The sequence below is a fragment of the Fringilla coelebs genome (assembly GCF_963513975.1).
Source record: "Fringilla coelebs genome assembly, chromosome: 17".
NCBI lineage: Eukaryota > Metazoa > Chordata > Aves > Passeriformes > Fringillidae > Fringilla > Fringilla coelebs.
Genome location: NC_140043.1, coordinates 12,686,268 through 12,709,230, shown reverse-complemented (window position 1 = coordinate 12,709,230; position 22,963 = coordinate 12,686,268). Strand labels below are relative to the sequence as shown.

The 22,963-nt window shown below is 47.7% G+C and overlaps 1 protein-coding gene across 1 annotated transcript in view; it reads left to right on the top strand.

Annotated features, from left to right (window-relative positions):
* Window positions 1–1,025: 1,025 nt before the first annotated feature.
* The window catches only part of SETD1B (SET domain containing 1B, histone lysine methyltransferase), a 48,088-nt gene continuing 26,150 nt past the window's right edge, over window positions 1,026–22,963 (top strand). The window contains exons 1-6 of the mRNA XM_084217413.1: window positions 1,026–1,291; window positions 1,647–1,801; window positions 2,233–2,331; window positions 2,815–3,085; window positions 6,194–6,306; window positions 8,927–10,102. Coding sequence (XP_084073539.1) covers window positions 1,219–1,291; window positions 1,647–1,801; window positions 2,233–2,331; window positions 2,815–3,085; window positions 6,194–6,306; window positions 8,927–10,102 — 1,887 coding nt within the window. The 5' untranslated portion in view covers window positions 1,026–1,218. The remainder of the gene's footprint in view (window positions 1,292–1,646; window positions 1,802–2,232; window positions 2,332–2,814; window positions 3,086–6,193; window positions 6,307–8,926; window positions 10,103–22,963) is intronic.

Here is a 22,963-nt window from a genome sequence, read left to right as displayed (position 1 = left end):
CTGCTGACATAGGGTGTGCCATGACCTAGTTACACAAGACAAAGATGGATCCCGAATCATAAGGGTGAAAAAAAAAAAAATCCGCATTACTTTTTTTTTTTTATAAGGGCTTGATATATATACATATATATTTAAATCCTCCTTCTTCAGTGAGTCGTCTGGCACCGTGCTAGAGGCTCCCACCACCCCGCGTGGTGTGGATTCACATGGCGGATCCCCCTTTATGGAACAAAGGAAAAGCCCAGTTGGCCATTTCGCTCCACTGCAGAAAAATGGCTGCGGGTCCCGCGGCCTCTCCTTGGCTTCTGCCGCGCGGTGCTTTTACCCCGCCGTCTAATAACTCAAGCCCCATGGAAGCCGCGCTCCCATTGGCTGCGCCCGCCGCGCTGCCGCCGCCCCAGCCAATGGCAGGGCCGCTCCCGGGGCCGCCGCGGCCCCGCGCCCCGGGACGGCCGCGCCATGCGCCCGCCGCGCTCCGCCCGGCCCCGCGCCCGCCGAGCGCCGGGGGCACCGCGCCGCCCGCCTTTAATACCGAAAACAAAATGGAACCTCCCCGCTGATTGGCTGACGAGCGCTCCGGACCTTTAATAAGCAAAGCTGCTCCCCCATCTTCTATCACCCCCTCCTCTGAGTGTGTTACCACCCCCCCCCCCCCCCCCGCGCGCTCTCCGCCGCTGCAGCGCGGCGGGTCCGCGCTCCACCCGCCCCCGCGGTCGCTCGGGCTCGCCGAAGTCTTCCCCGAAAAAAAAAAAAAAAGATAAAAAAAGCGAAAAAAAAAAACCCAACTTGTCCCACCTATAGGTCCATCTTGTTTAGAAACAGTTTGCTCTAAGGTAAATGCAGCGGGCAGATTCCACTCGCCCCCCCGCATGCCGTTAACCCCGCGGCGGGGAGGGAAAAAAAACCCGCGCGTCCCGGCGGCGGCCCATGCGGCGGCGCTCGGCGGCGGCGGGGCGGCGGCGGGCGGCCGCGGGCCGGGGGCTGCGCGGCGCGGCCGCCGTGAATGTGCAGGCGGCGGAGCGCGGTTAGGCGTTCGCGGCGCTCGCAGCGGTGTATTGTGGGATCCCGGCCGCCGCCAGCAGCGAGCACACACACAATATGTGGTGGCTCGCGAAAACGGGAGGCAGGAGCCTGGCGGGCAGCCCGCGCCGGTAACCGGCCCCATGTGAGACGGGAGCTCGCCTTTCGCCGCCCGGAGACGATCGGCCGCCCAGCGCGATGTCTTTCCGAGAGAGCAAGGCGGGGGAAAAAGCCAAGCACCCTGAAGATCATGGCAAAAAGCAGAGTTCAAGTGAGATTGGGTCTTTTTTTTTCTTCGTCTTCTTCTTTTTTTTTTTTTTCCTCCTCCTCTCCCCTTCCTCCTCCCTCTCTGCCTCTTGTCTGGTTGGGGTGGAGGGGGGGACCCGGTTGGCAATTCCCCCATTTTGGGGCTCGCTTCGCGGTGGATTTCCTCCCTGCCTGGGTGTGTAGATCGGGCGGCTCGTTAAAAAAAAAAAAAAAAAAAAACCCGCACCGAAACGAAGATGTCTTTGTTGACTATTTTTTTAAACTTTATGGTTTTTAGTGTGGTTTTTCTTTCTTTTCCCCTTCCCTCTTTCTCTCTTCCCCCCCCCCACTCCCCCCCCGCCCCCCCCCCCCGCGTTCAGGTTGGATCAACGGAATGGAGAACAGCACGCAAGCCAGCACTTCTGTCGAGAAAAGAAATCACCATTGGAGAAGTTACAAGTTGATTATTGACCCGGCTCTGAAAAAAGGACAGCACAAACTCTACCGTTACGATGGGCAACATTTCAGCATGCCTGTGAGTGGGGGGCTCCCGGGTTTCCCCCATTGTGTCGTGTCTCCCCCCGCCAGCCTGTGTCTTACCGGCGTTTTGGGGGCTGGGGGTCCCTCCGGGTCGTGGTAATCCTCGCCGTAGCGCATGTGTGTGGGAGGGGGGTCTGGGGGGGGGGACACGCACAGCCACCAAAGTTACAGCCACCTGACACTGTATTCAACTGTCAGGAGCCCAAACCTGCGGCTTTTTTCCTGTGTTTCCAATCTGTGTGCTTTTCCCAGCAGTATTGCAATTTGACACGTGTGTGTATGTGTGTGTGTGCGCTTTCCCCTTCCCTTGAGACAGCCCGTGCTTCCTCGGGGTTTATTTTTTCTTTTATTTTTGTCTTCGATTTCAAGTCTTGTCATTGCTGTTTCTGTTTTCTCTCCTCCTCTTCCTCCTCCTCCGTCTCCCAGAACTCGGGGATCGCTCCTGTCGATTGTGTCAGGGATCCCAGAATAGGGCGAATATGGACCAAAACTAAGGAGTTGGAGCTGTCCGTCCCCAAATTCAAGGTACTGCCCTGACTTTTGGTGTTAGCTCTGGAAACTTGTTTATCTGAGAGTGAAGCCTGAGTTCCAAATAGTTTAATGGACCGTTTAAATGACAGTCATATTTCTATTAACATTGTTATTTAGCAAACTATTTAACAATAATCCTCTTCTATGAGGATAACAAGAAATCAATGCATCTGTCTAACGAGATCACTTGAAGGTTTTGGAGCTGGGGCTTCTGGGGCGGGGGGCAGTGGGGGGGCTCTCCGCTGACAGTACTGCTCAAAGCGCATCTTTGTAGCCCAGAAAGGAGCCGATTCCAATGAATGGTTGCAGCGGCAGAGCCTCTGCTCAGCTCCGAGGTTCACCCAGACCTTGGAGGTTTTTTTTTTCCCCCCCAAAGTTTGCAGGATGCTTTAACCCCCTCCCTCCCGTGCCACCCTTAGGCCCTCCCCCAAGCTCATTAAAAATGCCGATTATTTTTGTCGTTCCCCACCTTTCCAGATTGATGAATTTTACGTGGGGCCAGTGCCTCCCAAGCAGGTCACCTTTGCCAAGCTGAACGACAACATCCGTGAAAACTTTTTGGCCGACATGTGCAAGAAATACGGCGAAGTGGAAGAGGTGGAGATTCTCTACAACCCCAAGAACAAGAAGCACCTGGGCATTGCCAAAGTCATCTTTGCCACTGTCAAGGGTGCCCGGGAGGCTGTGCAGCACCTTCACAACACTTCTGTCATGGGCAACATCATCCACGTGGAGCTGGATACAAAAGGTAAGGGGGCACATTGGGCCCCACGCGTTCGGGGTTTGCAGAGCCCCTGCCCGTCCCACTCCCACCACCGAGGCTGTTGCAGAGGGCAGGGACCTGGTGATTAAAAATACGAAGGGAGCCGGCAGCGGGTCTGGTGTCTGGGGCCTGGGCGAGTCACGTGGAGCCAAATGTGTTGTCTGTTGCTAAGAGACAGCCCTGTAATTTGCAAAATGCTGCCATCCTGCCTGTCCCCTGCCTCTCCCCTGCCCGTCCCTGTCCCTGCTTGCTGCCCTCTCGTGTCCCCCATCTCCCTGCCCCAGGCTGGTCCCTCTCAGCCACCTGCCAGGGCTGCTGGACCCGGTGGCACCTGCGTTTTGCAAACTTGGGATTTTTGGGCAAGTCCTGGTGGTTCCTGGGCCCCAAATCTGTGGGTTCTGGCGGCAGCAGCGGGGCTGGGTGCTGTCCCCTGCGTGCCTGGCATTTCATTGATACTTCGAGCGGGCTGGGGGCTGGCACAGCAGAGTGCACACGCAGCACTTGCCAGTGTGTGCGAGTGTATAAGTGTGAGACTGGCTCTTAAAGCGACAGCAGCTCCTTGTGCTGGAGGAACCAGCTGCGAGCCCCACTCCCGAGCCCTCAGAAGCCCCATAAAGTTTCTGCAAGTGTGAAGGCATTGCATTTGGTCTGTTCTCTCTCCTCCAAGCGTGCTAGTGAGAGGGCTTTGCTAAAATCTGCCTCAATTTTAGAAAATGTCTTAGACTGAGCAGGTGTGGATCAGTTGCTGATTGTATTTCTACATTGTAAAGGTGGCATTTCTAGTTTAAAACTGGCTTGCTGCACTCTTTCTTGGGAAAAAGACATTGCTAACACCATTTTCTTAAAAATGCTGATATTTTTGTTCTGTATTTAAAGGTTTCAAGAGCTTAGTGCACAACCAACACAGCAGTTGGTGTGCCACATGTGATAGAGTAGAACAGGATGTTTATTGACATTACTGACCACTGTTAGAAGAAAAATCACAGTAGCACTTTAATATTTTCTGTTGGGAGCTAGGCTTGACCTTACATGTGTATACTTTGAAATTCTAGTTTTACAGACAGGCTCCTTCTCTTGCTTTGAAATTTGAAGGTAAAAATCACATTTAAGGACAAATTAACCATTTGCAGATTTAATAATATAAGCTAAAGCTGTTTTGTAAGTGATGGATGTCTTAATGACAATCATTTTAAACAAGCTGATTATACTGCCTTCCTCCTTGTTCTCCTCCGTTTATAAACTATGCGGCAAGTCTTGACCAGGCAGCTGTTCCAGAAAGTTTGTAGCACATCAGGGAAATGAGGGGGGGTTTATGCTTCTGTTTCCTGGGAGAAAATGCTGAAGTCAGTTTCAAATTGCATTGCTGTTTTGTTTGCCAGCTTTATGCTCCTAATGTATTTTTTTCACACAGTTGCTTCTCTTTCGTTCTAAAAGAGTAGGACTGTCAGTGTGCTATAATCTGTCAGAATCAAGTAAAAGTGGTGTTCCTAAAATAGCATCAGCAGGTTAGGACATACTTAAAATATATATGTATCATTTTCACCGTTTCTTTCTAGTGTTCTGCTTTGCAAGACAGTGAAAGGTCGGTTAAAAACTTTGTTTTCACAGTGTAGCAAAATAAATATTAGGAGGGAAAGTATCATTTTTTTCTGTCTGGTGTGAGCACAGGCCTGGGAATCTGAAACTAATAAATCCAGGCTCCTCATCTGAGACAGGGTTGTTTAAAAAAACTTCTCTGCTCAGTTTATCCATCTACAGACTGGACACCACTAGTAATTACCTGTCTTAAAGCAATAGCTAGGAATCATTTCACATTCATAAACCTCTTTGAAATTGTAACTTTTCCTGCGTTATGTTTGGGATCCAGGAAGAACTATGTAACAATGACTTGATATTTTTTTAAGCACAAGTGAAAATAAGCCTAACACTTCCATATCCGTGGCATTGTAGTGTCATGTGTGGGTGGTGTGTGTTAATATTTCAAGCTTATCTTCAGACTCTTGCAGTGAAGAGATCTATTTTGTCATGACTTTGGTTGAACTTAAACAGTTTACATAGTTGAGGATGAGGCTCAGGACTTTGTGAAATGAGATTTGATACCCAAATAACTTTATCTGTAGCATTTGTGCAAGATAAGTCTTTCAGGACAGAATTGTGCTAAGGGTTGCTCTGTTTTTGAATTGAACGAGGTGATTCACAGGGAGTTTGGGGTTTGATCCTGCAGGACTGTCTCATAAAAGTAGTCCTGGTTTTGGGGAGGTATTTCCTGAATTCGTTTTCTGGGTTCAGGTGCCTGGTCTGTCCATTTTTCTGTGTATTCTTTATCTCTCAGAGCAAAATTCAGACCGTTTCAGGGTCTGATTCTGTTGCCTTTGAAGCTGATGACAGATTTCTTACAGACTGCAAAATAAGTAGGATTAAGTTTTTGTAGTAATGAAAAATTCAATATTAAGAAACTGGGTCTTTGTAGACTTTAGGAATGAAAAGGCTGAGGCTCAGTAATGCTATATGGGACAGTTTGCTCCTCTGGCTTTATCCTTCGAAGGATGCCACTGAGTTCTCCTTAAACCAGGGGGAAAAAAGGATTAATTGGTGTCTGTTTGGAAAGACAGCATTAACGGTTTTGTCCTCAGCATTCCCATGCATTGTGTTTGCATTAGTAACAGGCAGCTCTCATGAGCAAGGTGTGTAGGGAGAGCTTTCTGAAGTGGCTCTGGGTGTTGGCAGAGGCTTCTCCCTTGGGTGAGAGTTTCACTTCTCAAATCTGCAAGCTTTGCTTGGCACTTTGGAGAGGAGGGAAACGGCTGCGCTCCAGAAAGCATGGTAAAGAGCAGAGCTGCCAAGGAGGCTGAGAAGAGGAAAAAGGATTTAGAAACCTCCTTGTCTTGGCTGGAGAAGGGAGTGTCTGACTTCACTTGCCCAGCAGATTATTTTAAAATGATCCCTGCAAGATTTGAGGTGATAACTGCTCCTCTCTTGCATGGATGGAGTGGGCTGGGAGTGGTAGCAGGGTCATGTGAGTGTCAAGAATGTGTATTTTACATGGATTGTGATCTTTCTGTTTAATCAACTCTTGCATTGTGGTCTGTGCAGGTGAAACCCGCATGAGATTCTATGAACTGCTGGTAAATGGTCTTTACACTCCTCAGACCCTCCCTGTAGGCACTGAACAGGACGTGTCCCCAACTGGGAATGAAGCTCTCCAGGTAGGTGTGCTTGGCTTTTTTTAAAGAAAAACTTCCTAGAAAATCTCAAACGTTAACATTAGCATTTTAACATTTTTAATTTATCTGTATTTGTGTCTTGCTGTAGTTCCAATGGATGTTACTAATTCACATTTAAATAGAACTTGCTCATAATTGCCATAGCAAATGTACCTCTGAATGTGGAGCACATGGCTGGTGTGTGCCTGCTTTGAACGGGAAATGCTTTTTGTCTTTCTGAGTGAAAAATGCCTACAGAACCAACAGAACGTGCCCTATTAACATTAGAAATTCCTGCAGTTAGGACTGGATCAGATCTGTCCCTGAGATGAGATTTTTTCCCTTGAAGTCAGGGGAATGATTTACAGTGGTACATTTCGCCTGGCGTCTGCGGTGTGTAATCCTCAGCACGCACGGACTTCAGCCTTGCTTAAAGGCTGAGAGGTGGAAGGTGTCTGAGCTTCAATAGTGGCATCAATTTTCCAGAATCTTAATTAGTTGCTGGAATCAGCTTTTAATAAAAGCAGTGGACAGAATTCCTGAGGGCTTCCAGGGGTCCCTCAATATTTAGGGCACAATTCTCTCAGTGGCTTTGCATGATTCCCTGCTTCCCTGCGAACCCCACTGGGATGAGAGGGCCAGGGGGAAGGAAATCCTGTTTGTGTGAAGTTACCAGCCTCTTTGGCTTGTCTGAATGTACTTTGGCTCCTCATTGTGGCTAAAGAACTGATTTTAAGACATCAAATTTGAAAGAGATTTGGAAAATATTTTTTTTTCCTTCTCTCTACTCAAACAACTTCTTAAAATGCCATGATTTCAATAATTCTGTGATCAAGTGTTCTGAGGACAGGTAACAGCTGTACATTGAACATGAAAATCCCATTGATCTGAAAAAAAAAAAGTCTCCTCCCACCAAAGCACCCCAACAGCAGCAAGGCAAAACCCCAGTATCCTTTTAACAAAATCATGAAAGAGGTTGGTTTTTCCTTACCTCCCAGCAAGGTGCTTTTAAAGGCAGGAGGGAGAAAGGTAGTGATTTTGCTGAGAACCCTGCTATGAGTAGACCCTAACTGCTCCTTTCTGCTACTTTCACATCTCAAATAAAAATGGGGAGATTAGTTCTTACTCTTTTTTTCAGGGTTAACAGCAAAACACTTATTTGATGGTATCACCCAGAGCAGTCCCTGCTGTAATTATCCTTAAGATTCTTTCTCTAGATATTGTGTTCATGTGTTATATTATTGTCCCAAATTGATATTTTCCCAATTACCACCAGAATTATTGCTTTATGAGTAACTTTTAACTGTTTGCATCATGGTTTTGACACTAGGATGTGCCAACAAACTTGTTTGCTGTTGTAGTTCAGTAAATTACTCCTGACATTTGCTCCTCCTCTCATGCAGAGCAGAAAGATCTGACAGTTCTGCAATCCCTGCCTCCAGGCCATACACAAACCCCCCTGAAAAACACTCTACAGCACATCTACACTAAAGGTGCAGCAGTGTGGATGTTGTTAAGAACCAGCCATGTGCTTCCTACTTGTTTCTGTGGGTTTTAGGACAGTTGAGGAAGAAACTTTATTGATGTCTCTCTGGTCATGGTGTCCAGGGGGTCAAACTGAGAGCAAGTCCACACTACTGAGTGGGTGAGATGTGTGAACATAGCAGGCAGGTGAGAGTTCAGCTTGAGTTTGATGGTGCTGGCGTGTTCCAAGCAGGTCATTTTACATGTCTCTGCCTACCTGTACTTAAGAGGTCTCACCAGTTGACTACCCTGGTGCGCTTTTAGGCAGCTGGAGCTCAGTCCATCCTCTCTTGCTACCAGGAGGATTCTCACTGAGCTCCTGCTTTGCATTATGGAAAATTGATTCTGGAGCTGATGATAAGTGTGGCACTGTTATGACTCAGCAGAGTCTGAGCTGGAGCAGGGCTGCTCCTAGAAACCCCCTGAACGTGCCTGTGAAGCGAGTTGCAGAGCAATTACTTGGCTGCTCTGTAGGTTTGTAGGGTTTCAGTTTCAAACGCCATAATCAGTAGCACTCTGAGCATTTGACTTTGTGAAAAGATTTAAAAAGGTGTTTTTCTGGCAGTTGAGAACTTTTTGTATGTGTAACCTTCTCCCTTTTTGCAGATGAGTGGTAGGGAGGCTGGTGGGTCATCTCTGCTGCACAGCTTCAGCTGCAGGCTGGCAGTTCACTCATTTGTATGTTTTGGTTTGTTCACAAAAAAAAAAAATTTTGAAAATTTCACATCTCAGACTTTCCTTATTTTCTTCCCTGTTTGCAGCTTAGACAAGCATTACATAGTTGCTAGAAACTGGAACTCTTCCAGCTAAGAGTGGCGTGGAAGTCTCCTGTTCACCTGATGCTCTTGGGGGTAGCTTACAAGGGAAACTTGTATCTGCTTTGTTCTTCCTCCCCTTGCAGACAAGTTACTCTTTGCCTTTTTCTTTGAAATCAAAGAGGACTGTGAGCACTGGATAATAGTTTGTGTTTTCAGGGATGCTGTAACCTGTTTATTTTTTTGCCATGGAAGGGTGCTCAACTCCTCTGAAAACCAAACAGATTGGACGAATATCGTTATAGAAGTGAGTGTTTAGGTGCTTTTCTCTCGTGTTGTTGCAGTTGACGGACTCCCTGAAGCGCCTGAAGGACAGTTCCCTCTCTTCCGCGGGATCCTCCGTCACCCCAAACAGCAGCACGCCCTTTTCCCATGACACAGCCTATTCCAGCTGCCGGCAAGACACCCCAAACTCCTACAGCCAGTTCACCCCGCAGTCCCAAGGAACACCCCACACCCCGCGCCTGGGGACGCCGTTCTCCCAGGATTCCACCTACTCCAGCCGACAGACGACGCCCGTGTACCACTTCGGGCAGGACAGTGGGTACAAACCCAGGAGGCACGAGACGAAATTTACGGATGCGTACAACCGGCGCCCGGGACACCACTACATGCACAACTCGGCAGGGGTGTTCCGAGGCACGGAGCATCAGTTTAGTACGTTCAAATCCCATCAGCAGGAGCCAGTTCAGTTCTCTCACACTCCTCCCCTGAGCCACTCTAGTTCTTCGAGCTATAAATCTGCCTTCTCCCCCTATCAAGCACCAGCTGTTTTTCCCCAATCTGATGAGCAGCCGTTTCCCCAGACTTCCAGGGAGGCAGAGTACCGGAGACCTGCGCCGCCTCCCACCGAGATGGTTGTGGAAAGCAGCGCTGCCCCGAGCATCGATTTTGTCCCAGTGAAGGAGAAACCAGAGGAGCCTCCGCCCTTGCCCGACTCGAACTCTGTTCCTGAACCAAGCACAGCATCCTTCTCTCAGACTCCAGAGAGGAGCGAGACTCCCGGCACCCCCACCATGGAGACTGAGATGCAGCATAACAGTTTAGACTCAAGGATTGAGATGCTCTTAAAAGAGCAGAGAACAAAATTACCCTTTCTTAATGAGCATGACTCAGATAATGAGATCCGAATGGAAGGTAGCCCTATTTCCTCCTCTTCTTCCCAGCTCTCCCCCATCCCAACATACGGTTCCAACTCTCAGCCCGGTTTCAGGGGTCAGACGCCTTCCTCACGCCCTTCCAGCACAGGCTTGGAGGACATCAGCCCCACACCCTTACCTGACTCTGATGATGATGAGCCTATCCCTGGGACAGCTTCTCTGAGTCAGAATTCCCGGGGGACATCGGAGGCCAGCATGACTCCCATTGATCAGCTGAGCAGGACCTCCAAAATTGAGACCTCGGAGGCTAAAGAAATGGTGCCTGGTGACCAGACTCCAACGTCAGAAAAAATGGATGAGGTAAGTGAGCTGGAACTGAGTTATGAAGCTTTGCATGTGTCTCCAGAGCTGGACAGGGTGGGGAATTGCACTTGTCTTTGTGTCATCAGAGCATGGGGTTTCTGGTGGCTTTTCCTTTTACTCGAGCCAGCTGGAAATGAGTTAGATGTGACACAAAGTAATGGTCTTAATCAATTTGCAGTCTCCAGCTTTCCTTATTTATAATACCAGCCTGCTGCAATTTATAGCTTCAGGAGAGCTCAAGGACTGCACAAGCCACCAAAGTTTGGCCAGTGCTCAGGCTGTGTGAACATCCTGAGTGTTGACAGACACTTAAGCCACTAGAGGAGTTAATGGAGCACTTTCTGCCATTGCTGTGGTCCCTGAGCAGGGGTGTGTGTGCAGGCACCACTTGCTTAACGGGGCACTGAACTATTGAGTGTATAGGGTGTTTGAAAGCTCTCCAGCTATTCCTGCTATCTGGTTCCAATGGGAGACAGTTGCTGGGTTTTAATACTCACTTTGCTCGGGAGAGAGGGAGTATTTGAAAGGGGGAGGCAGTTGACTTGTGGGGGATATGCTCCACTGAGTCTTCCAATAATAGAGCGGAGCTTGTTGCCTCTGCTGGGGCATTTGTGGCTGAAGGGGGAGACAGAGCTGAACGGTGTGGAGTGGTGCCAGCAGACAGGAATTATGTTGCATGGTGTGTCTGTTTGGGAGGTCTGTTGCAACAAATGTGAGTATCACTGCAGTGGATGTGTTGGTCCTATTGTGCTGTGTCAAGGAACAGTCAAAATACAGATCTTTGCAAATGCCAGACCTTTCTCCTCAATGTTTATAATGGTCATGCAAGCAGATGAAACTGCTGTCCCTGGTGTGCAAGAATGCTGCAGTCAAGAGGGCTGGTCTTGTGTAAATGTCCTGAGTATGGTAGATCAATTTAATTTACCCATGAAAGTTTATTGGGGTTAAGCTGGCAGAATGGGTTTCCCTCCAGTGGTTTGCAGTTGTGAGGTTTTCACCAGAGAAGTGGCTGCGTTTCGGGAGAGGAGGAGGTGCTCCGGTGGCCGTGGGCTTTGCAGGATGCTTCACTGGAGGGAAAGCTCTGCAGCAGTAACACAGTGTCTGTCTGGGTGCTAAATAGTGAAAACAATGTGACTGTGCTGGATATTTTGTTTTTTTCTGCATGCCTTTCCAAACCTGCTTGTCCTTGCAGTTGCCAGTTTAGCCTCTGAGACAGTTCAGCTGCTTGAGTTCTCATTCATCATCCAAGCTGGCCCAGGCTCCCCTCTTGGGAGGCAAGTCCCTGGCTGGTGGGGCCTGATGATGTGTTAATTAGGAATGGAGTTTTGATTCCTTAAGCTCCGGTCTGGCAGGCTTAAGAGGGGACGCTGTTAGTTTGGCTAAAAACCAGTGAGGAAGACATCCCTCATCTCCTTGCCTTTCTGGGTTTTTATCTGCTGTCCTTTCACTCATGCAAGTGGGTTGCAGCCAATTCTGAATGTGTTTAGGAAGATGGGTAGGTGCCAGCATGGTGTGTGGGGTCAGGCACTTCTCTAGCTGACACTGGGTTTGGGGACTGGCTGGGATGTGATATTGTAGGTTGTGATATGGGGCAGCAGCATGCTGATGTTGAAGCCCATGTTAAATCTTTATTTCCCCTTAAAGACATCCTGGTGTCAGAAGTTCACGTTAATGGGACTGTGAAACAAAATTATGTAAGTGCCTCAATCCTCTGCAGAAGTCAGAAGGGTGGTAGCAGGGTTTCCATGCAGGTCATTGCTGATTTGTCTCCTTCCCCCCAAAAAGTTGATGTTTGTTGTTGGAGCTGTTTATTTAAACTTCCTCTTGGTTACAGATCACACTGAGCTATTCTGACATATTTGAAAAGTTGCCTGTGCCTTTCATTGCTCCTTGTGATGCAGAAAAAACGATCTCCATGTGTTTTTGCTTCCTTTCCCCACCCTTCTCCCCACACAGTTTTTTGCTTTAGAAAAAGGCTCTTCTGGCTTCCCTCTCTTTTGCTGAAGGAGCAGAGCTGAACAGTGACTTAACATAGGCTGAAATTTGAGCTGCAGCTTTCCAACTGAGTTAGAGAGGGGCATTGACTCTGTGTAAGGGCTGGGAAGCTGAACCTCCAGCTTCAGCCTATTGTGATACCACTATTCTACTCCAGTCTTTCAGAGAGTCCTCCAGCAAAACAGAGGGAAGGCAGACACAAATATTTCTTGTGATTGTGTGGCTTGGGGAGCAGAGCAGGGGTGATATCTTAGTGTAGGGAGGCTCATTAAGTATCATAAGGAAGCAATAAAGGGCAGAGAGTTTGAACTTATTTACTTAATATTTGCCCCTTCAAGGGTCAGAGCAGCCTCAGGCCAGCTCTCTTTGGGTGGGTGCTCTGGCTGGGAAAATCACAGGATTCATGAGGATGCCAGCAAAGTCACAAGGAAGTTTTTCCTGAGGTGATCAGTGCTTTTGAAGGACCTCCTCCTGTTTCCCATCAAAACAAGCACAATTTTTTGTCAATGATTGCTGATACAATAACATCTGTTCTGTAGGTGAAGTGCTGTCAAATCATCAGGCAGATTAACCCCCCCCAGACCGCCCATAAGTAAAGGAGGTACAGCCAAGCCCAGCAAATGCTCTGATTTATCATGCAAGACCCTGGAGTTTGATTTCAAGATCCGGTACGATACTCCTAAGCCAGAGTTTGGCAGGGATTTTGGGTGTGGGAGAGGAAGGGCTCTGCATCTGTCTGCAACACCTAACCCAGCTAATCTCAGAGCAGCGATTAAGGTCTGCAGAGAAAGTCCAGCTAAGCTTAGCCAAGGGACCAGGCTGAGAGGTGGAACAGTGGGATTTGGGCAGTAAGGGGAGGAGAAGGATCCTCTGCAAAAAGAGCATCCTGCCAGACAGGAAGGCAGGGCAGAGTGGGCTTTTTCAAGAAACTAGAAGATGGCAAAGAAAAAAAGCTGAGCTGCATCATTATATGAGGGAAATTTTTGAGGGAACAATGTACAAACTTTCCTTCCTATGTGCTTGAGAAGATAAAAAGGAAAGAATTGTAATAATTTCTTTTCACAGGATTGTTGCTGTTTCGGAAGTGCAAAGGTTAAGTAGGTACAGTTTGACGTTTTGACATCCCATCTGAGCCAGGTCTTGTTTTGGCTGGGCTTGTGGCAGGAAGAGGCCCTGCCTTTGTGCTGGGGAGGGTGACAGGATTGCAGCGAGTCACTTTGTTGTATATTGATGATGCTTTTCATGTTTCAGCTTATGAATGTATCAGTTTGTGTGCATAGCCGGTGTGTAATAGGAAGACTGTATGGTTGACAATGGTATTTTTCCAGATTTATAAGTACAAAAGCACTTTTTAATTGAGGGATCAGCAGAATCCTGTCCTCCCGGTAGTTTAGCTAAGCACTGAGTTACTGAGGTGGGAGGGACGCCTTAAAAATGCCAAAGATCATCATAAAAATTAAGATACTGAAGCATGAATGAGGTGAGAGCATTCTCCTGCTGTTTGCTGGGAATTTTAGTAAATGGGCTGGGGAGTGAACTGGAAATTGCCCAGTGCTCAACAGCCCTAGAGACCCTGAAAGCCGCTGCTGTCAGCAGCTGTCTCACCCGGCTGTTGGGAGTGTTTTGAATGCTGTGCTGGGTGCTGAGGTGCCTCTTGCAGGACAACATCAGCATCCCTGGGACAAGCTGTGTGGGTGCAGTGGGTCCTCTCACAGCTGCCCAGGGAGAATTTCCCAGCTGTGCTTACACACAGACAAGGTGGGTCAGGCTCAGCCCTACAACAAGCTCTGCTGAAGTCCCCGAGGTTACATCTGGGCTGAATTTGCCCTTTGTATTGAAGCATCTTCGGGTTCTTGTGTGGTCACGGCCAGAACTGGAAGAAATTTTTGTTGAAGTGTCATATTGTCCCTCTGGAGCCTTAGCAGGATGTGATGACATTCCCCTCAAGACTCTGCCTCGTGTCTTGTGCGGCTCCATGCTGCTGCATCCCCATCCCGACTGGGCATTGTTTCAGTAGCTGGTAAATGATTGCCCATTCCTGCAGAGCCAAATTCAGCCTTTAGTTGTTCACACTGTGGTGAGACAAAGCAGAGCCCAGGTGTTGTCCAGGCAGCAAGAGGAGCTGCTGAGGGTTTTGGTGCTAGCAGTACCTGCAGTGGTTGCCCCAGGGGCAGTTGATGCCCCTTGGAGCTGAGCTGGGCCTGCAGGAGGATGTTCTCCTCCTGTACCCTGCTCCCACCCATGGATTGTGTGGGTTGGAGGCAGCCCCTGGGATGAATTACATGGAGCCTCCTAAAGGTGAACCCAGTCTTGCTCTACTGAGGGATGTTTCTGGGCTGAAGAGCTCAGAAGTGATTTATTCAAGGTAAATGCACATTAAGGTTGAGAAGGTAGATCCTTAAGAGCCAGGAAATTTGATACCTTCGTTTCCACAGTAACTGTGCAAGAGCCCTTATGCCCATTGGTAGCTGTTAGTATATATAATATATATGGGTACACCTGGGATCCAGTTTACAGCTGGAGTGGGATTTATCATTTCTGGAGGGAGATGGGGAGAGTAGATGGGGGAAATGGTTGCTCTGAATGTAGCCTTTTAATTGAAGAAGGGAGAAAAATCTGAGAGCTGTGATTTATACCCAGACTCATAAACACTTTTTCAAATTTTCCTGCCTCCTGAGCTCTTGCAAATGTGATCATGCCTGACAGAACCGGTTCCTAATGGAAACTCAAAAAATAGGTATCATGTTATGACCATGAATTTCCAGAAATGCAGCCAGCCAATGCCCAGGCAGCAGAGATTTGGATGACTGCTGTGGTTTTACATGTGAATTACACCAGCCATGCTAAACCTGTGAAATTAAAATGAGAGCAAACTGCTTAAGCTGTGGGTTCAGTTCTGCCCTCCCTGACCCACACACAGCAGCAGCGAGAAGCCACAGAGACTTCAGGGGATCTTGTGGAGTCTAAGCTTGTTCAGAAGAGAAGGGCAGCACACAAATCCCTCAAAAGGTGATTTAAATGTGACACTACAGTGGCCCACTGGCCCCTTTGAGAGCTCAATGATCTGTTCAGCCACTGAGTGCTGAGGAGGGAGCAGGCTGGGGCAGGACTGCAGCTCTGCATCCTCCTGGAGATGGTGAGGGCTGAGGGTCAGTTCCTAAATAACCTGACCAGGGCAAGGATGTCCAGGCTCCCACAGCAGTGGAAGTGCAGGTTGTTATTTTACCTTTTTTTTCAGAATTGATGCTGGAAGACCACAGGCAGGGATTGCTTTCTTGTACACTGATTCATTTACCACATGACAACCTGCTGCTCCTATAAAAATTTATATGAAGCAGAGGAGTCTGTTCATTTTTGCTAAGTTGTATTTCACTTTTGACTTTTTGTATTTGGCTCTGATGTGATTCTTGGAGTGCTTGCAGAGTGGTTAGCCGAGCAGAGAGCTTGACCAGACAAATGTTCAGTAGAGGAAGGAGCAAGAGGTAACAAGCCCAGTGTCAGTTTTTAAGGTCACTTTTTCAGAGCAGTATTGCATAGGATCCACCTGGCATTCCTGATGATACACCCCCCATGCATGTATGCTTGTGGGGGGAAGGAAACCTGAATGGAAAAATATTTGACTGTTTGTGGTTTGGTTTTTTTGGATACCAAACAACTCCAGTAGAGTGAGAGAACGTGTCTCTGGGTGATAACAGAGCTGGAAATGGTGAAATGCTCTGGAGTGTAACTGAAAAATAGAAAGCAAGCTGTGGTTGGGAGGCTGAGTGGTTCTTTTGCTCTCACACCGGGCCAAGGCTTTGAGGCTTTTTCATTTTGCATACCTGATAGAATTGACATTGCCATTCCTTTTTATAAATCACTGTTGCTGACAATACTCTCATCACTAGCTCAGTTTGTTCTGTTTCTCCACCAGTGACTTTCTGTAAATTTTCAGTTCCTGGCAGACTGGCTGTGTATACTTGAACTGCTTGTTAATAGGTAGAGGATTGCTTATTTTGTATTTGTGTAATCTGTAGGTGCCCCTGCACTGCAAAGTTAGATCCAAATTACAGTGTTTCACCATAGCACATAACTTATGGTGGAATAATATCTTCAAATCTGAGCTCTGCAGACCATCCACAGTTAGAGAGCCATTGGCCATCTTCCTTTTGCTGCTTGCAGAGCTCTTCCTATTCTTTACAGCACGCAGGATTTAGCAGTGACAATATTGAATGTTCAGATGTCATAAATGCAGGCTGTGAAGCCTCACACTGAAGTGACACATTTTCCTCACAGTTTCTCCAACCCATTATCATTCCAGTTGCGTTTTGCATCTGATGGCTGTGAAAAGTGACCAAGGGAATGCAGACAAGTTACTGGATGGCGGCGTGTGTTGCAACATGCAGTGACACTGAGAAAACGTGCCAGTGTGTTAGGTAATCAGTAGAAATATTGAGAAAATAATTGCTGTTAACATATTGTGCTGGCAGCCGCCAGAACAGCACTAATTTCTGGGTCTGGTTGTGAAGATGCCGGAGCAGCCGCTGTGTTCTATATGTGTCTGTGTCTGACACAGAGCACTGAGCAGACGAGCTCTTATTCAAATTTCTGCTGGCTGGTGCCTTTCCTGGAGTCCTCTAAATAGATACAGTTCATCAGTAGAATGCTTTTTCCATACTGCATCAATTTTGAGGCCCGTGACTTTGCCACCCCCCCCTTCTGTTAATTTTAATTTTCATTTTGGGGTACTTGTTTGTACCTAGTGAAGACGGGGCAGAACTCAAAATGAAACTTGTGAGATCTTTAACTCTGTGCATCACATACCTGCCCACGAGGGCTCCTTTGACCCAGACATGTTACTGCTGTCTCAGGATTTATTATGAAAGTGCAGTGCTTGCTTTTGGAAATGCCCATTCATCATGACAAAAAGATTGCTCCCATTTTCTGCTCCTAAAAACAAAATATTTAAGAAAACAAAGAAGAAGGAAAATGGGTAAAGGGAAAAAAAGAGTTTAAAATGTTTTTTTATTTGCATAGTGCTAAAATAAGGTCAGCATCTGCTTTCACACATTTCCAGCAGTGCAGACAGGCCTCATGAAGTGGAAATAGCAAGGCAGCAGATTGAGGTTTCTCATTTCTCCCTGGGCTGGAATAGGTGGAATAGGTTTGCTCCTCTGGCTGCTGCAAGGGTATTTCTCTAGGAGCAGTTTGAGTAGAGGAAGTTGTTGGTGGCTTGGGCTCCAGCAGTGGCTGAGCACCGAGGCAGCGCCTGCGCCGGAACCGAAACCGCCGGGACACGGAGCTGGCAGCACAGCCCCTGCTTGGCAGCCTGCCTGCAAAGGGGTCAGGCAGCTGGAGCTCACCTTGCAGTTTTCCCTCAACTTCAGCTCTTTTTGGTGGCGTTTGGAGTTGCTGGCTGCTCGGAAGGGCTGTGTTTGGACTGTGTATTTCTGTGGAGTTGATAACAGTGTGCTAAGTGCAATTACCACACACCTTTGACCAGCTCACCTGCATTTTGCCCAATCTCTCTCAGTATCAGGCAGTAAGTCAGGGAGATAGTTAGAAAAAAGGTTCTGAGAATGGTGAGGAGGGGAAGAGGAGGAGAAACAAAGATGGTCTTGCCAAGGTCGAGTCCTTCCTGTCTCACCTCCACCTTCCAGCATTCAAGGTGGGATGTCCTCAGGCTCACTGCTGCCCAGATTCCCTGTGCCACTGAGTGCAATGGCACAGAGCCTTAGGAAGAAGGGGGCTGAGCATGATGCAGGGTGGGTGACATCAAGGACGGATGGGGTTTTGTTTTTCCTGGGCCTTTTTGCTGTCCTGATCAAGGAATCTGCTGTCTGCTGCTTGTGTGGGTGATGTGAGGTGGGAGTTGCTCTCTGACATCCAGATTTTTTCCACAAGAACTGTGCTTGGCAGTGAGCAGACATAGTTTTATGTTATGTCCAGGCAGCCTGTCCTCCTCCTGTGGTGCAGGATCAACATGTGTTGCACACACACCAGGGAGACATTCCCTGTGGAGCCTGGGGAGGGATTGCTGAAGCAGGCAGCTTTTTTCCAGATTTCCCTTTTCCCAAAGGAGCTTGTTATTTCTGGTGCCTTGTGTATCCCAGGCAGAACAAAATATACTTATTTGAGGTGATAGCAGTGTTGTTTGGTGGAAGCAGGAGCTGGTGTGATGTTGGCACGTGGCTCTGGGGACTGTTTCCAGTCCTTGTTGCTAAGCAGTTGCCAAATGTGGTATTTTGGTCGGCAGATGTGGCTGAGAGTTTCCAGTGCAGATAATTGAAATATTGTCTTTGAAGGATGCAGATAAATGTGAGCAACTGTTATCATGGTGCTACAAGCATTTTGCTATTGTCAGGAAAAAGGAATACTTGGAAAATATGAAAATCCTTCATACTGCATGAAATTATTCAAATTGCAGTAATACATAAAGGGCAATCTACCAGTGGAATGTATGCCATGGAGACGTGTGTGAAGGGATTAATTTTGACAAGGGAATCTCAACAAATTTATTTGCTTGTTAATATAGTGTCAGGTGGGATGTATCTCCCAAATTACCTCAGAAAAGTGGTAGCAGCAGATGGGTTTGCAAAGCTGCTGAGGTGTGTTCCAGGTCAGTGAGGCAGGCAGGTGCTGAGGGTTTGGTGGCAAGGGGCAGCCCAGCAGAGCCCTGATGGAGGGCAGTGTCCTGATGCTGGGGTTGCTTTTAAATTCCCTGGGAGCTGGCATCGTGCTGGGGCACCCAGCCTGGCTGCCAGGCACCAGCAGTCCGTGAACCCTGCTGGGTTGGATGTTCAGGCTCCAGCTTGAGGAAGTCTTGCTGCATGACTTTGTCTTGGGTTGTTGCTGGGGCACATGTGCTGCAGTCAGAGAAGGGTCAGTTTTTGCAGTATTTTTACGATTTTAACTGAGCTCTGGTATCAAGAGCATTGCATGGTGCAGTTGTATTAGTGAGGCACAACTTTAGGATCATGTCCAGTGAGATGTTTTGATGGTGGTTGGTGATATAATGACCACTGTGGAGCTCTGGTGCTTCAAAAGGTGCTGAGGCCAAATGGTGTTAAGTAATAAATGATGAGCTGCAAACCACCACAGCAGCTGGTCCTGCAGAACTGCTTAAAAAATAAAAAAAATCCCCATGCCTTCCAGCTGGCCACTGGATCAGTGAACAGGGGCATGGAATTCATGAGCACAGAACTGTGCTTGCCTGGTTTTGTGCCTTTCTCACAACTTTCACAAAACACTTTAAATAAGTAACCTGGCTTTTTAAGGCTTCATATATAACTTCAAACTAATGAACCAGTCTAATAGGAATGCTGCTTTAAAAATAGCAATAAAGAGCTGTGTGATGGAGAGGAGTTTAGCTGTGTCTGCTCAAGAATGGGCTGTGGTGATGCTGTGCTGCTGAGAGTTTCTGCAGGGCTTCACTCACCTCGAGCATTTTAGCAAAGCTCTTTAAAGCAGGTAGTAAAGAAGTGAGTAAAGAAAGTGTCACCAACATGAGGAGGCCTAGGAGAGCCTGAGAGCTGGAGTGATGGGTCTGAGGAGCAGAACATGGATCACCTGGTGCTGGCTGCTGCTGAAGGGCTCTGCCATGGACAAGCTGCCCTTCACTCGGGCAGTCACCTGTGGAAGAGCTTGATTACATCTCTGCTGCAAGAGAGAGCAGGAGAGACTTCAGACTGACTCATGAGTGAGCAAGGAAAAGGCACATCTTTACCTTTCCTTGGCTGTCTGTGTTGTTGGGGGTTATTTCCTTTGGGTCTGCAGTGGGTGCCTTGCAGCAGCCTCTCAGCAGCTCCCCTGGGTCCCTCCTGACCAGCAGATTAGCAATGCTCAGCTCAGTAGCTGCTGCTGGACCTGTCTTCCACAAACATTTAATCCATTATTCAACCCATCTGCACTCCTGAGCCTGTGCAGTATCCTGTGACAGTGCAGTGCACAGCTGAGTTTTGTTCTAAGTGAAAAGTGTTTTCATGTGTTTGTTTAAACCTCCTGCCTGCTAATTAGGGGACAGGTGGGGGAATCAGCACACTTTACCTCTCCTCTCTTTTTTGCATATTTTATGCCTGCACAAATGGCAGTGGGAATGCAGCCCAGCTGGGGGTATTTCCACTCTGGTGCTTTAGAACGCTTGTGGTTTTACAATTTATTTTGCATACAGTGGGGATAGTTTGATAGTAAAAGTGTAGTGTCTTCTTGAAGGCCATGAGAAATGTTATGTCCTGCACAGGGATTATTTTTGTTAAGGGATCAGTCAGCAGTTGGCAGCCACTAGGATTATGTTTTTATCACCCAAACGGAGTGGTTGGGGAAAAAGTTGCATTTCCCTCATTGAGCAGGTTTTGAAAAAGGTCAACTTGGAGGTATTTCTTGCTCTTTGTCTTAGAAAAAGATTTTTATTGTTTTAATTAATATGTTACATTCCTCAATTGATGAGCCTGATTCTGTCCTCTCTACCTGCATGCACTTAGCTAAATCTGAGTACAGCAAGAGAAGAAAAATCTAAGCAGGAAACAAAGCAGTGAAAAATTCAAGCTGCCTCCAAAGAGAAGAGAAATGTTACCAAAGGGGAACAGTTTCTTGCTGGCCTCACCCTTACTTTTAAGGAAGAACATCTACTCAGCTGCTGGAAATAGGCTTCTCAAAGTGAAGCATGCCCTGTGGTCCAGCTGGGTTTTAATGCATCTACTGCTTTGCTGGGAAGGACTTGTTAGGTTTGTGTTGTAATGCTCAGAAAATGAGGAGCTGCTAAGCTCATTAGGGTGCCACTCATGGCTTGTGGTCCCTGCTGTGAAGGACTCACAGCCAGGGAGGGTTTGTGTCTCCTGAGTCTCCCATTCCCTGGGGCCACTCCAGGCTGTGTCCCAGCAGACCCAGAGCATTCGTGCCACCTCCAGTGGGGGCTTTGTCCAAAGTGAGTAAATGTTTTTTGTCAGTCAAGATCCTGCGGGCTGGCTGAACCATCTTCTCTGCAGCAGTTTTTCTGGGAATTCAGAAATGCAGCAGATGTCCTATTTTCCTGTCTGGGGTGATGGTGGTGGCTGTCTCCAGAAGAGAAAGCCACAGGTTTCCTTGTTTGAAACCATACCATGCAGCCAGCACGACTGCAGTTAGGATGATAACAAGGTCCTAAAGACCTTATTAACAGTGTTCCCTCTTTCATGCATATTTCTTTTCAAATAGCTGGTGCTGGGCTAGAACAGAGCTGCTGGAAGGAGAGCAGTGTGGAGGGCAGGTGGGAGTGAGCAGGAAAGCCTTAAAGGGTGAGACTGATGAATAATCTAACAAAAAGTCTTTTCTTTTGCCCATTCTTCTTCAAGACCCAAAATTACTTCATTTCTGCCCTCCCTTCTGAGGAGACTCTGTGTTGCACAGGTCATGTTAGGGACATCCAGGTCTTGCACATGAAACCACTGTTGGTACTAACCCTGAAATGCAGAGAGCACTGAGCAGGACACTGACAGTGCTGCCATAACTGTGTTAGCCATGTGCTTGCAGGTACTCGAGGGTGCAGTAGTACTGTGGAAAAGGGGAAGAGTATCAAACTGGCCTAGTTGTGCTGATTAGAACTGTTTAAATACAGCACGTGTACAACCTATTCTTCAACATGCTGCTATCAGCTGGGGAGCTAGACTGTTTTCCATGCCTATCTCCTTTCTTATCACCTTCTTGGTAGCAAGATCTGAATTCATGGCTCCATTTGACCTAAGGTTTAAGTATGAGGGTGAGGTCAGGGGCTGGCACTGAACTGTGGGGAATCTGTGTACTCTGCACATGCAGTTATTGCAGGGTGGTTTTTTTTGGTTTTTTTTTGCTTATAGGTGGACTCTGATCTAATGTTGCCACTTCCCTTTATCTTTGATTGCAAAGTACCTTCTTTAGAAATGTGGGTGCATTTCTGCACACCAATGTGGAGAGCAAGACAGTGCTACAGAATCTTTTGGGAGTTGAGTTCTCTGTGTACAGTGTGATTTCTTCTGAATTCCTTGCTTTTCTTTGCATCTTTAGAGAAGGGGATGCTGCCTTGAGATCTGCATCTTTTGTGTGTGGACAGACCTTAGAATGAAATAATAGTTGAGGTGCCAGAAAATGACAGAGGAGCCCATTGCATGTGTACCAGTGCCTTTCTGTTTTCAGAGAGACTGTTCAGTTCCTCTGTTGGATTTGGCTGGTGAGTTCCCAGAACTCTGCATCACTGAACCTGGTGTCTGAAAAGGGCTTTACCTGGGTGAAGCCAGTCAGGCTGTATGAAAGTCTTTGGGAAAAGCAGAGAACATTCCCTGACTAATTTATCTGTAGGGGGTATTTTCTTGCCACTCTACCATCCTTTTATGCATGACTTAGCTTCCCAGCCGACTAAAGCCTTTGAAGTTAGATTGCAAATAGCTCTTCAGCTATCCCTTCCCCCCATCTAAAATAGGGAAACCAGAACAACCATTGCTGTGGAAAGAGCCTGCCTTCTTACATGGCTTCCCAATGTTAACACCCCTCTCTTTTCCTCCTTCCTTTCCCCTACCTCCTCCTCTCCCCATAAAGAAACCCTTTTTTTCCCCCCTTAATAAGATCTACTTAAGACTTGAGGGAAAAGGCCATGGTTCCAAGAGATGGTAAATCCAATTTTAGGGTGTTTCATATGTGATGAAAAACGCTGTGGCCGCATGACGCTGGCCCTGAATTGGCACACATCGCCCTGCCAGTTCCGATTTGTGCACATAATGCAGGAGGCCAGCCTTGCATGGGGGCACTCACAGGCTGCCCAGGCCTCCCTGGGCTGGGCTGGGCTGGGGGCCAGGGACTCCCATCTCACGCTCTCACTGTATTTTGTGACCTGCCCAGTTGGCTGTTCGTGTCGGTCTCCGCTCAGATCTCTGCAGT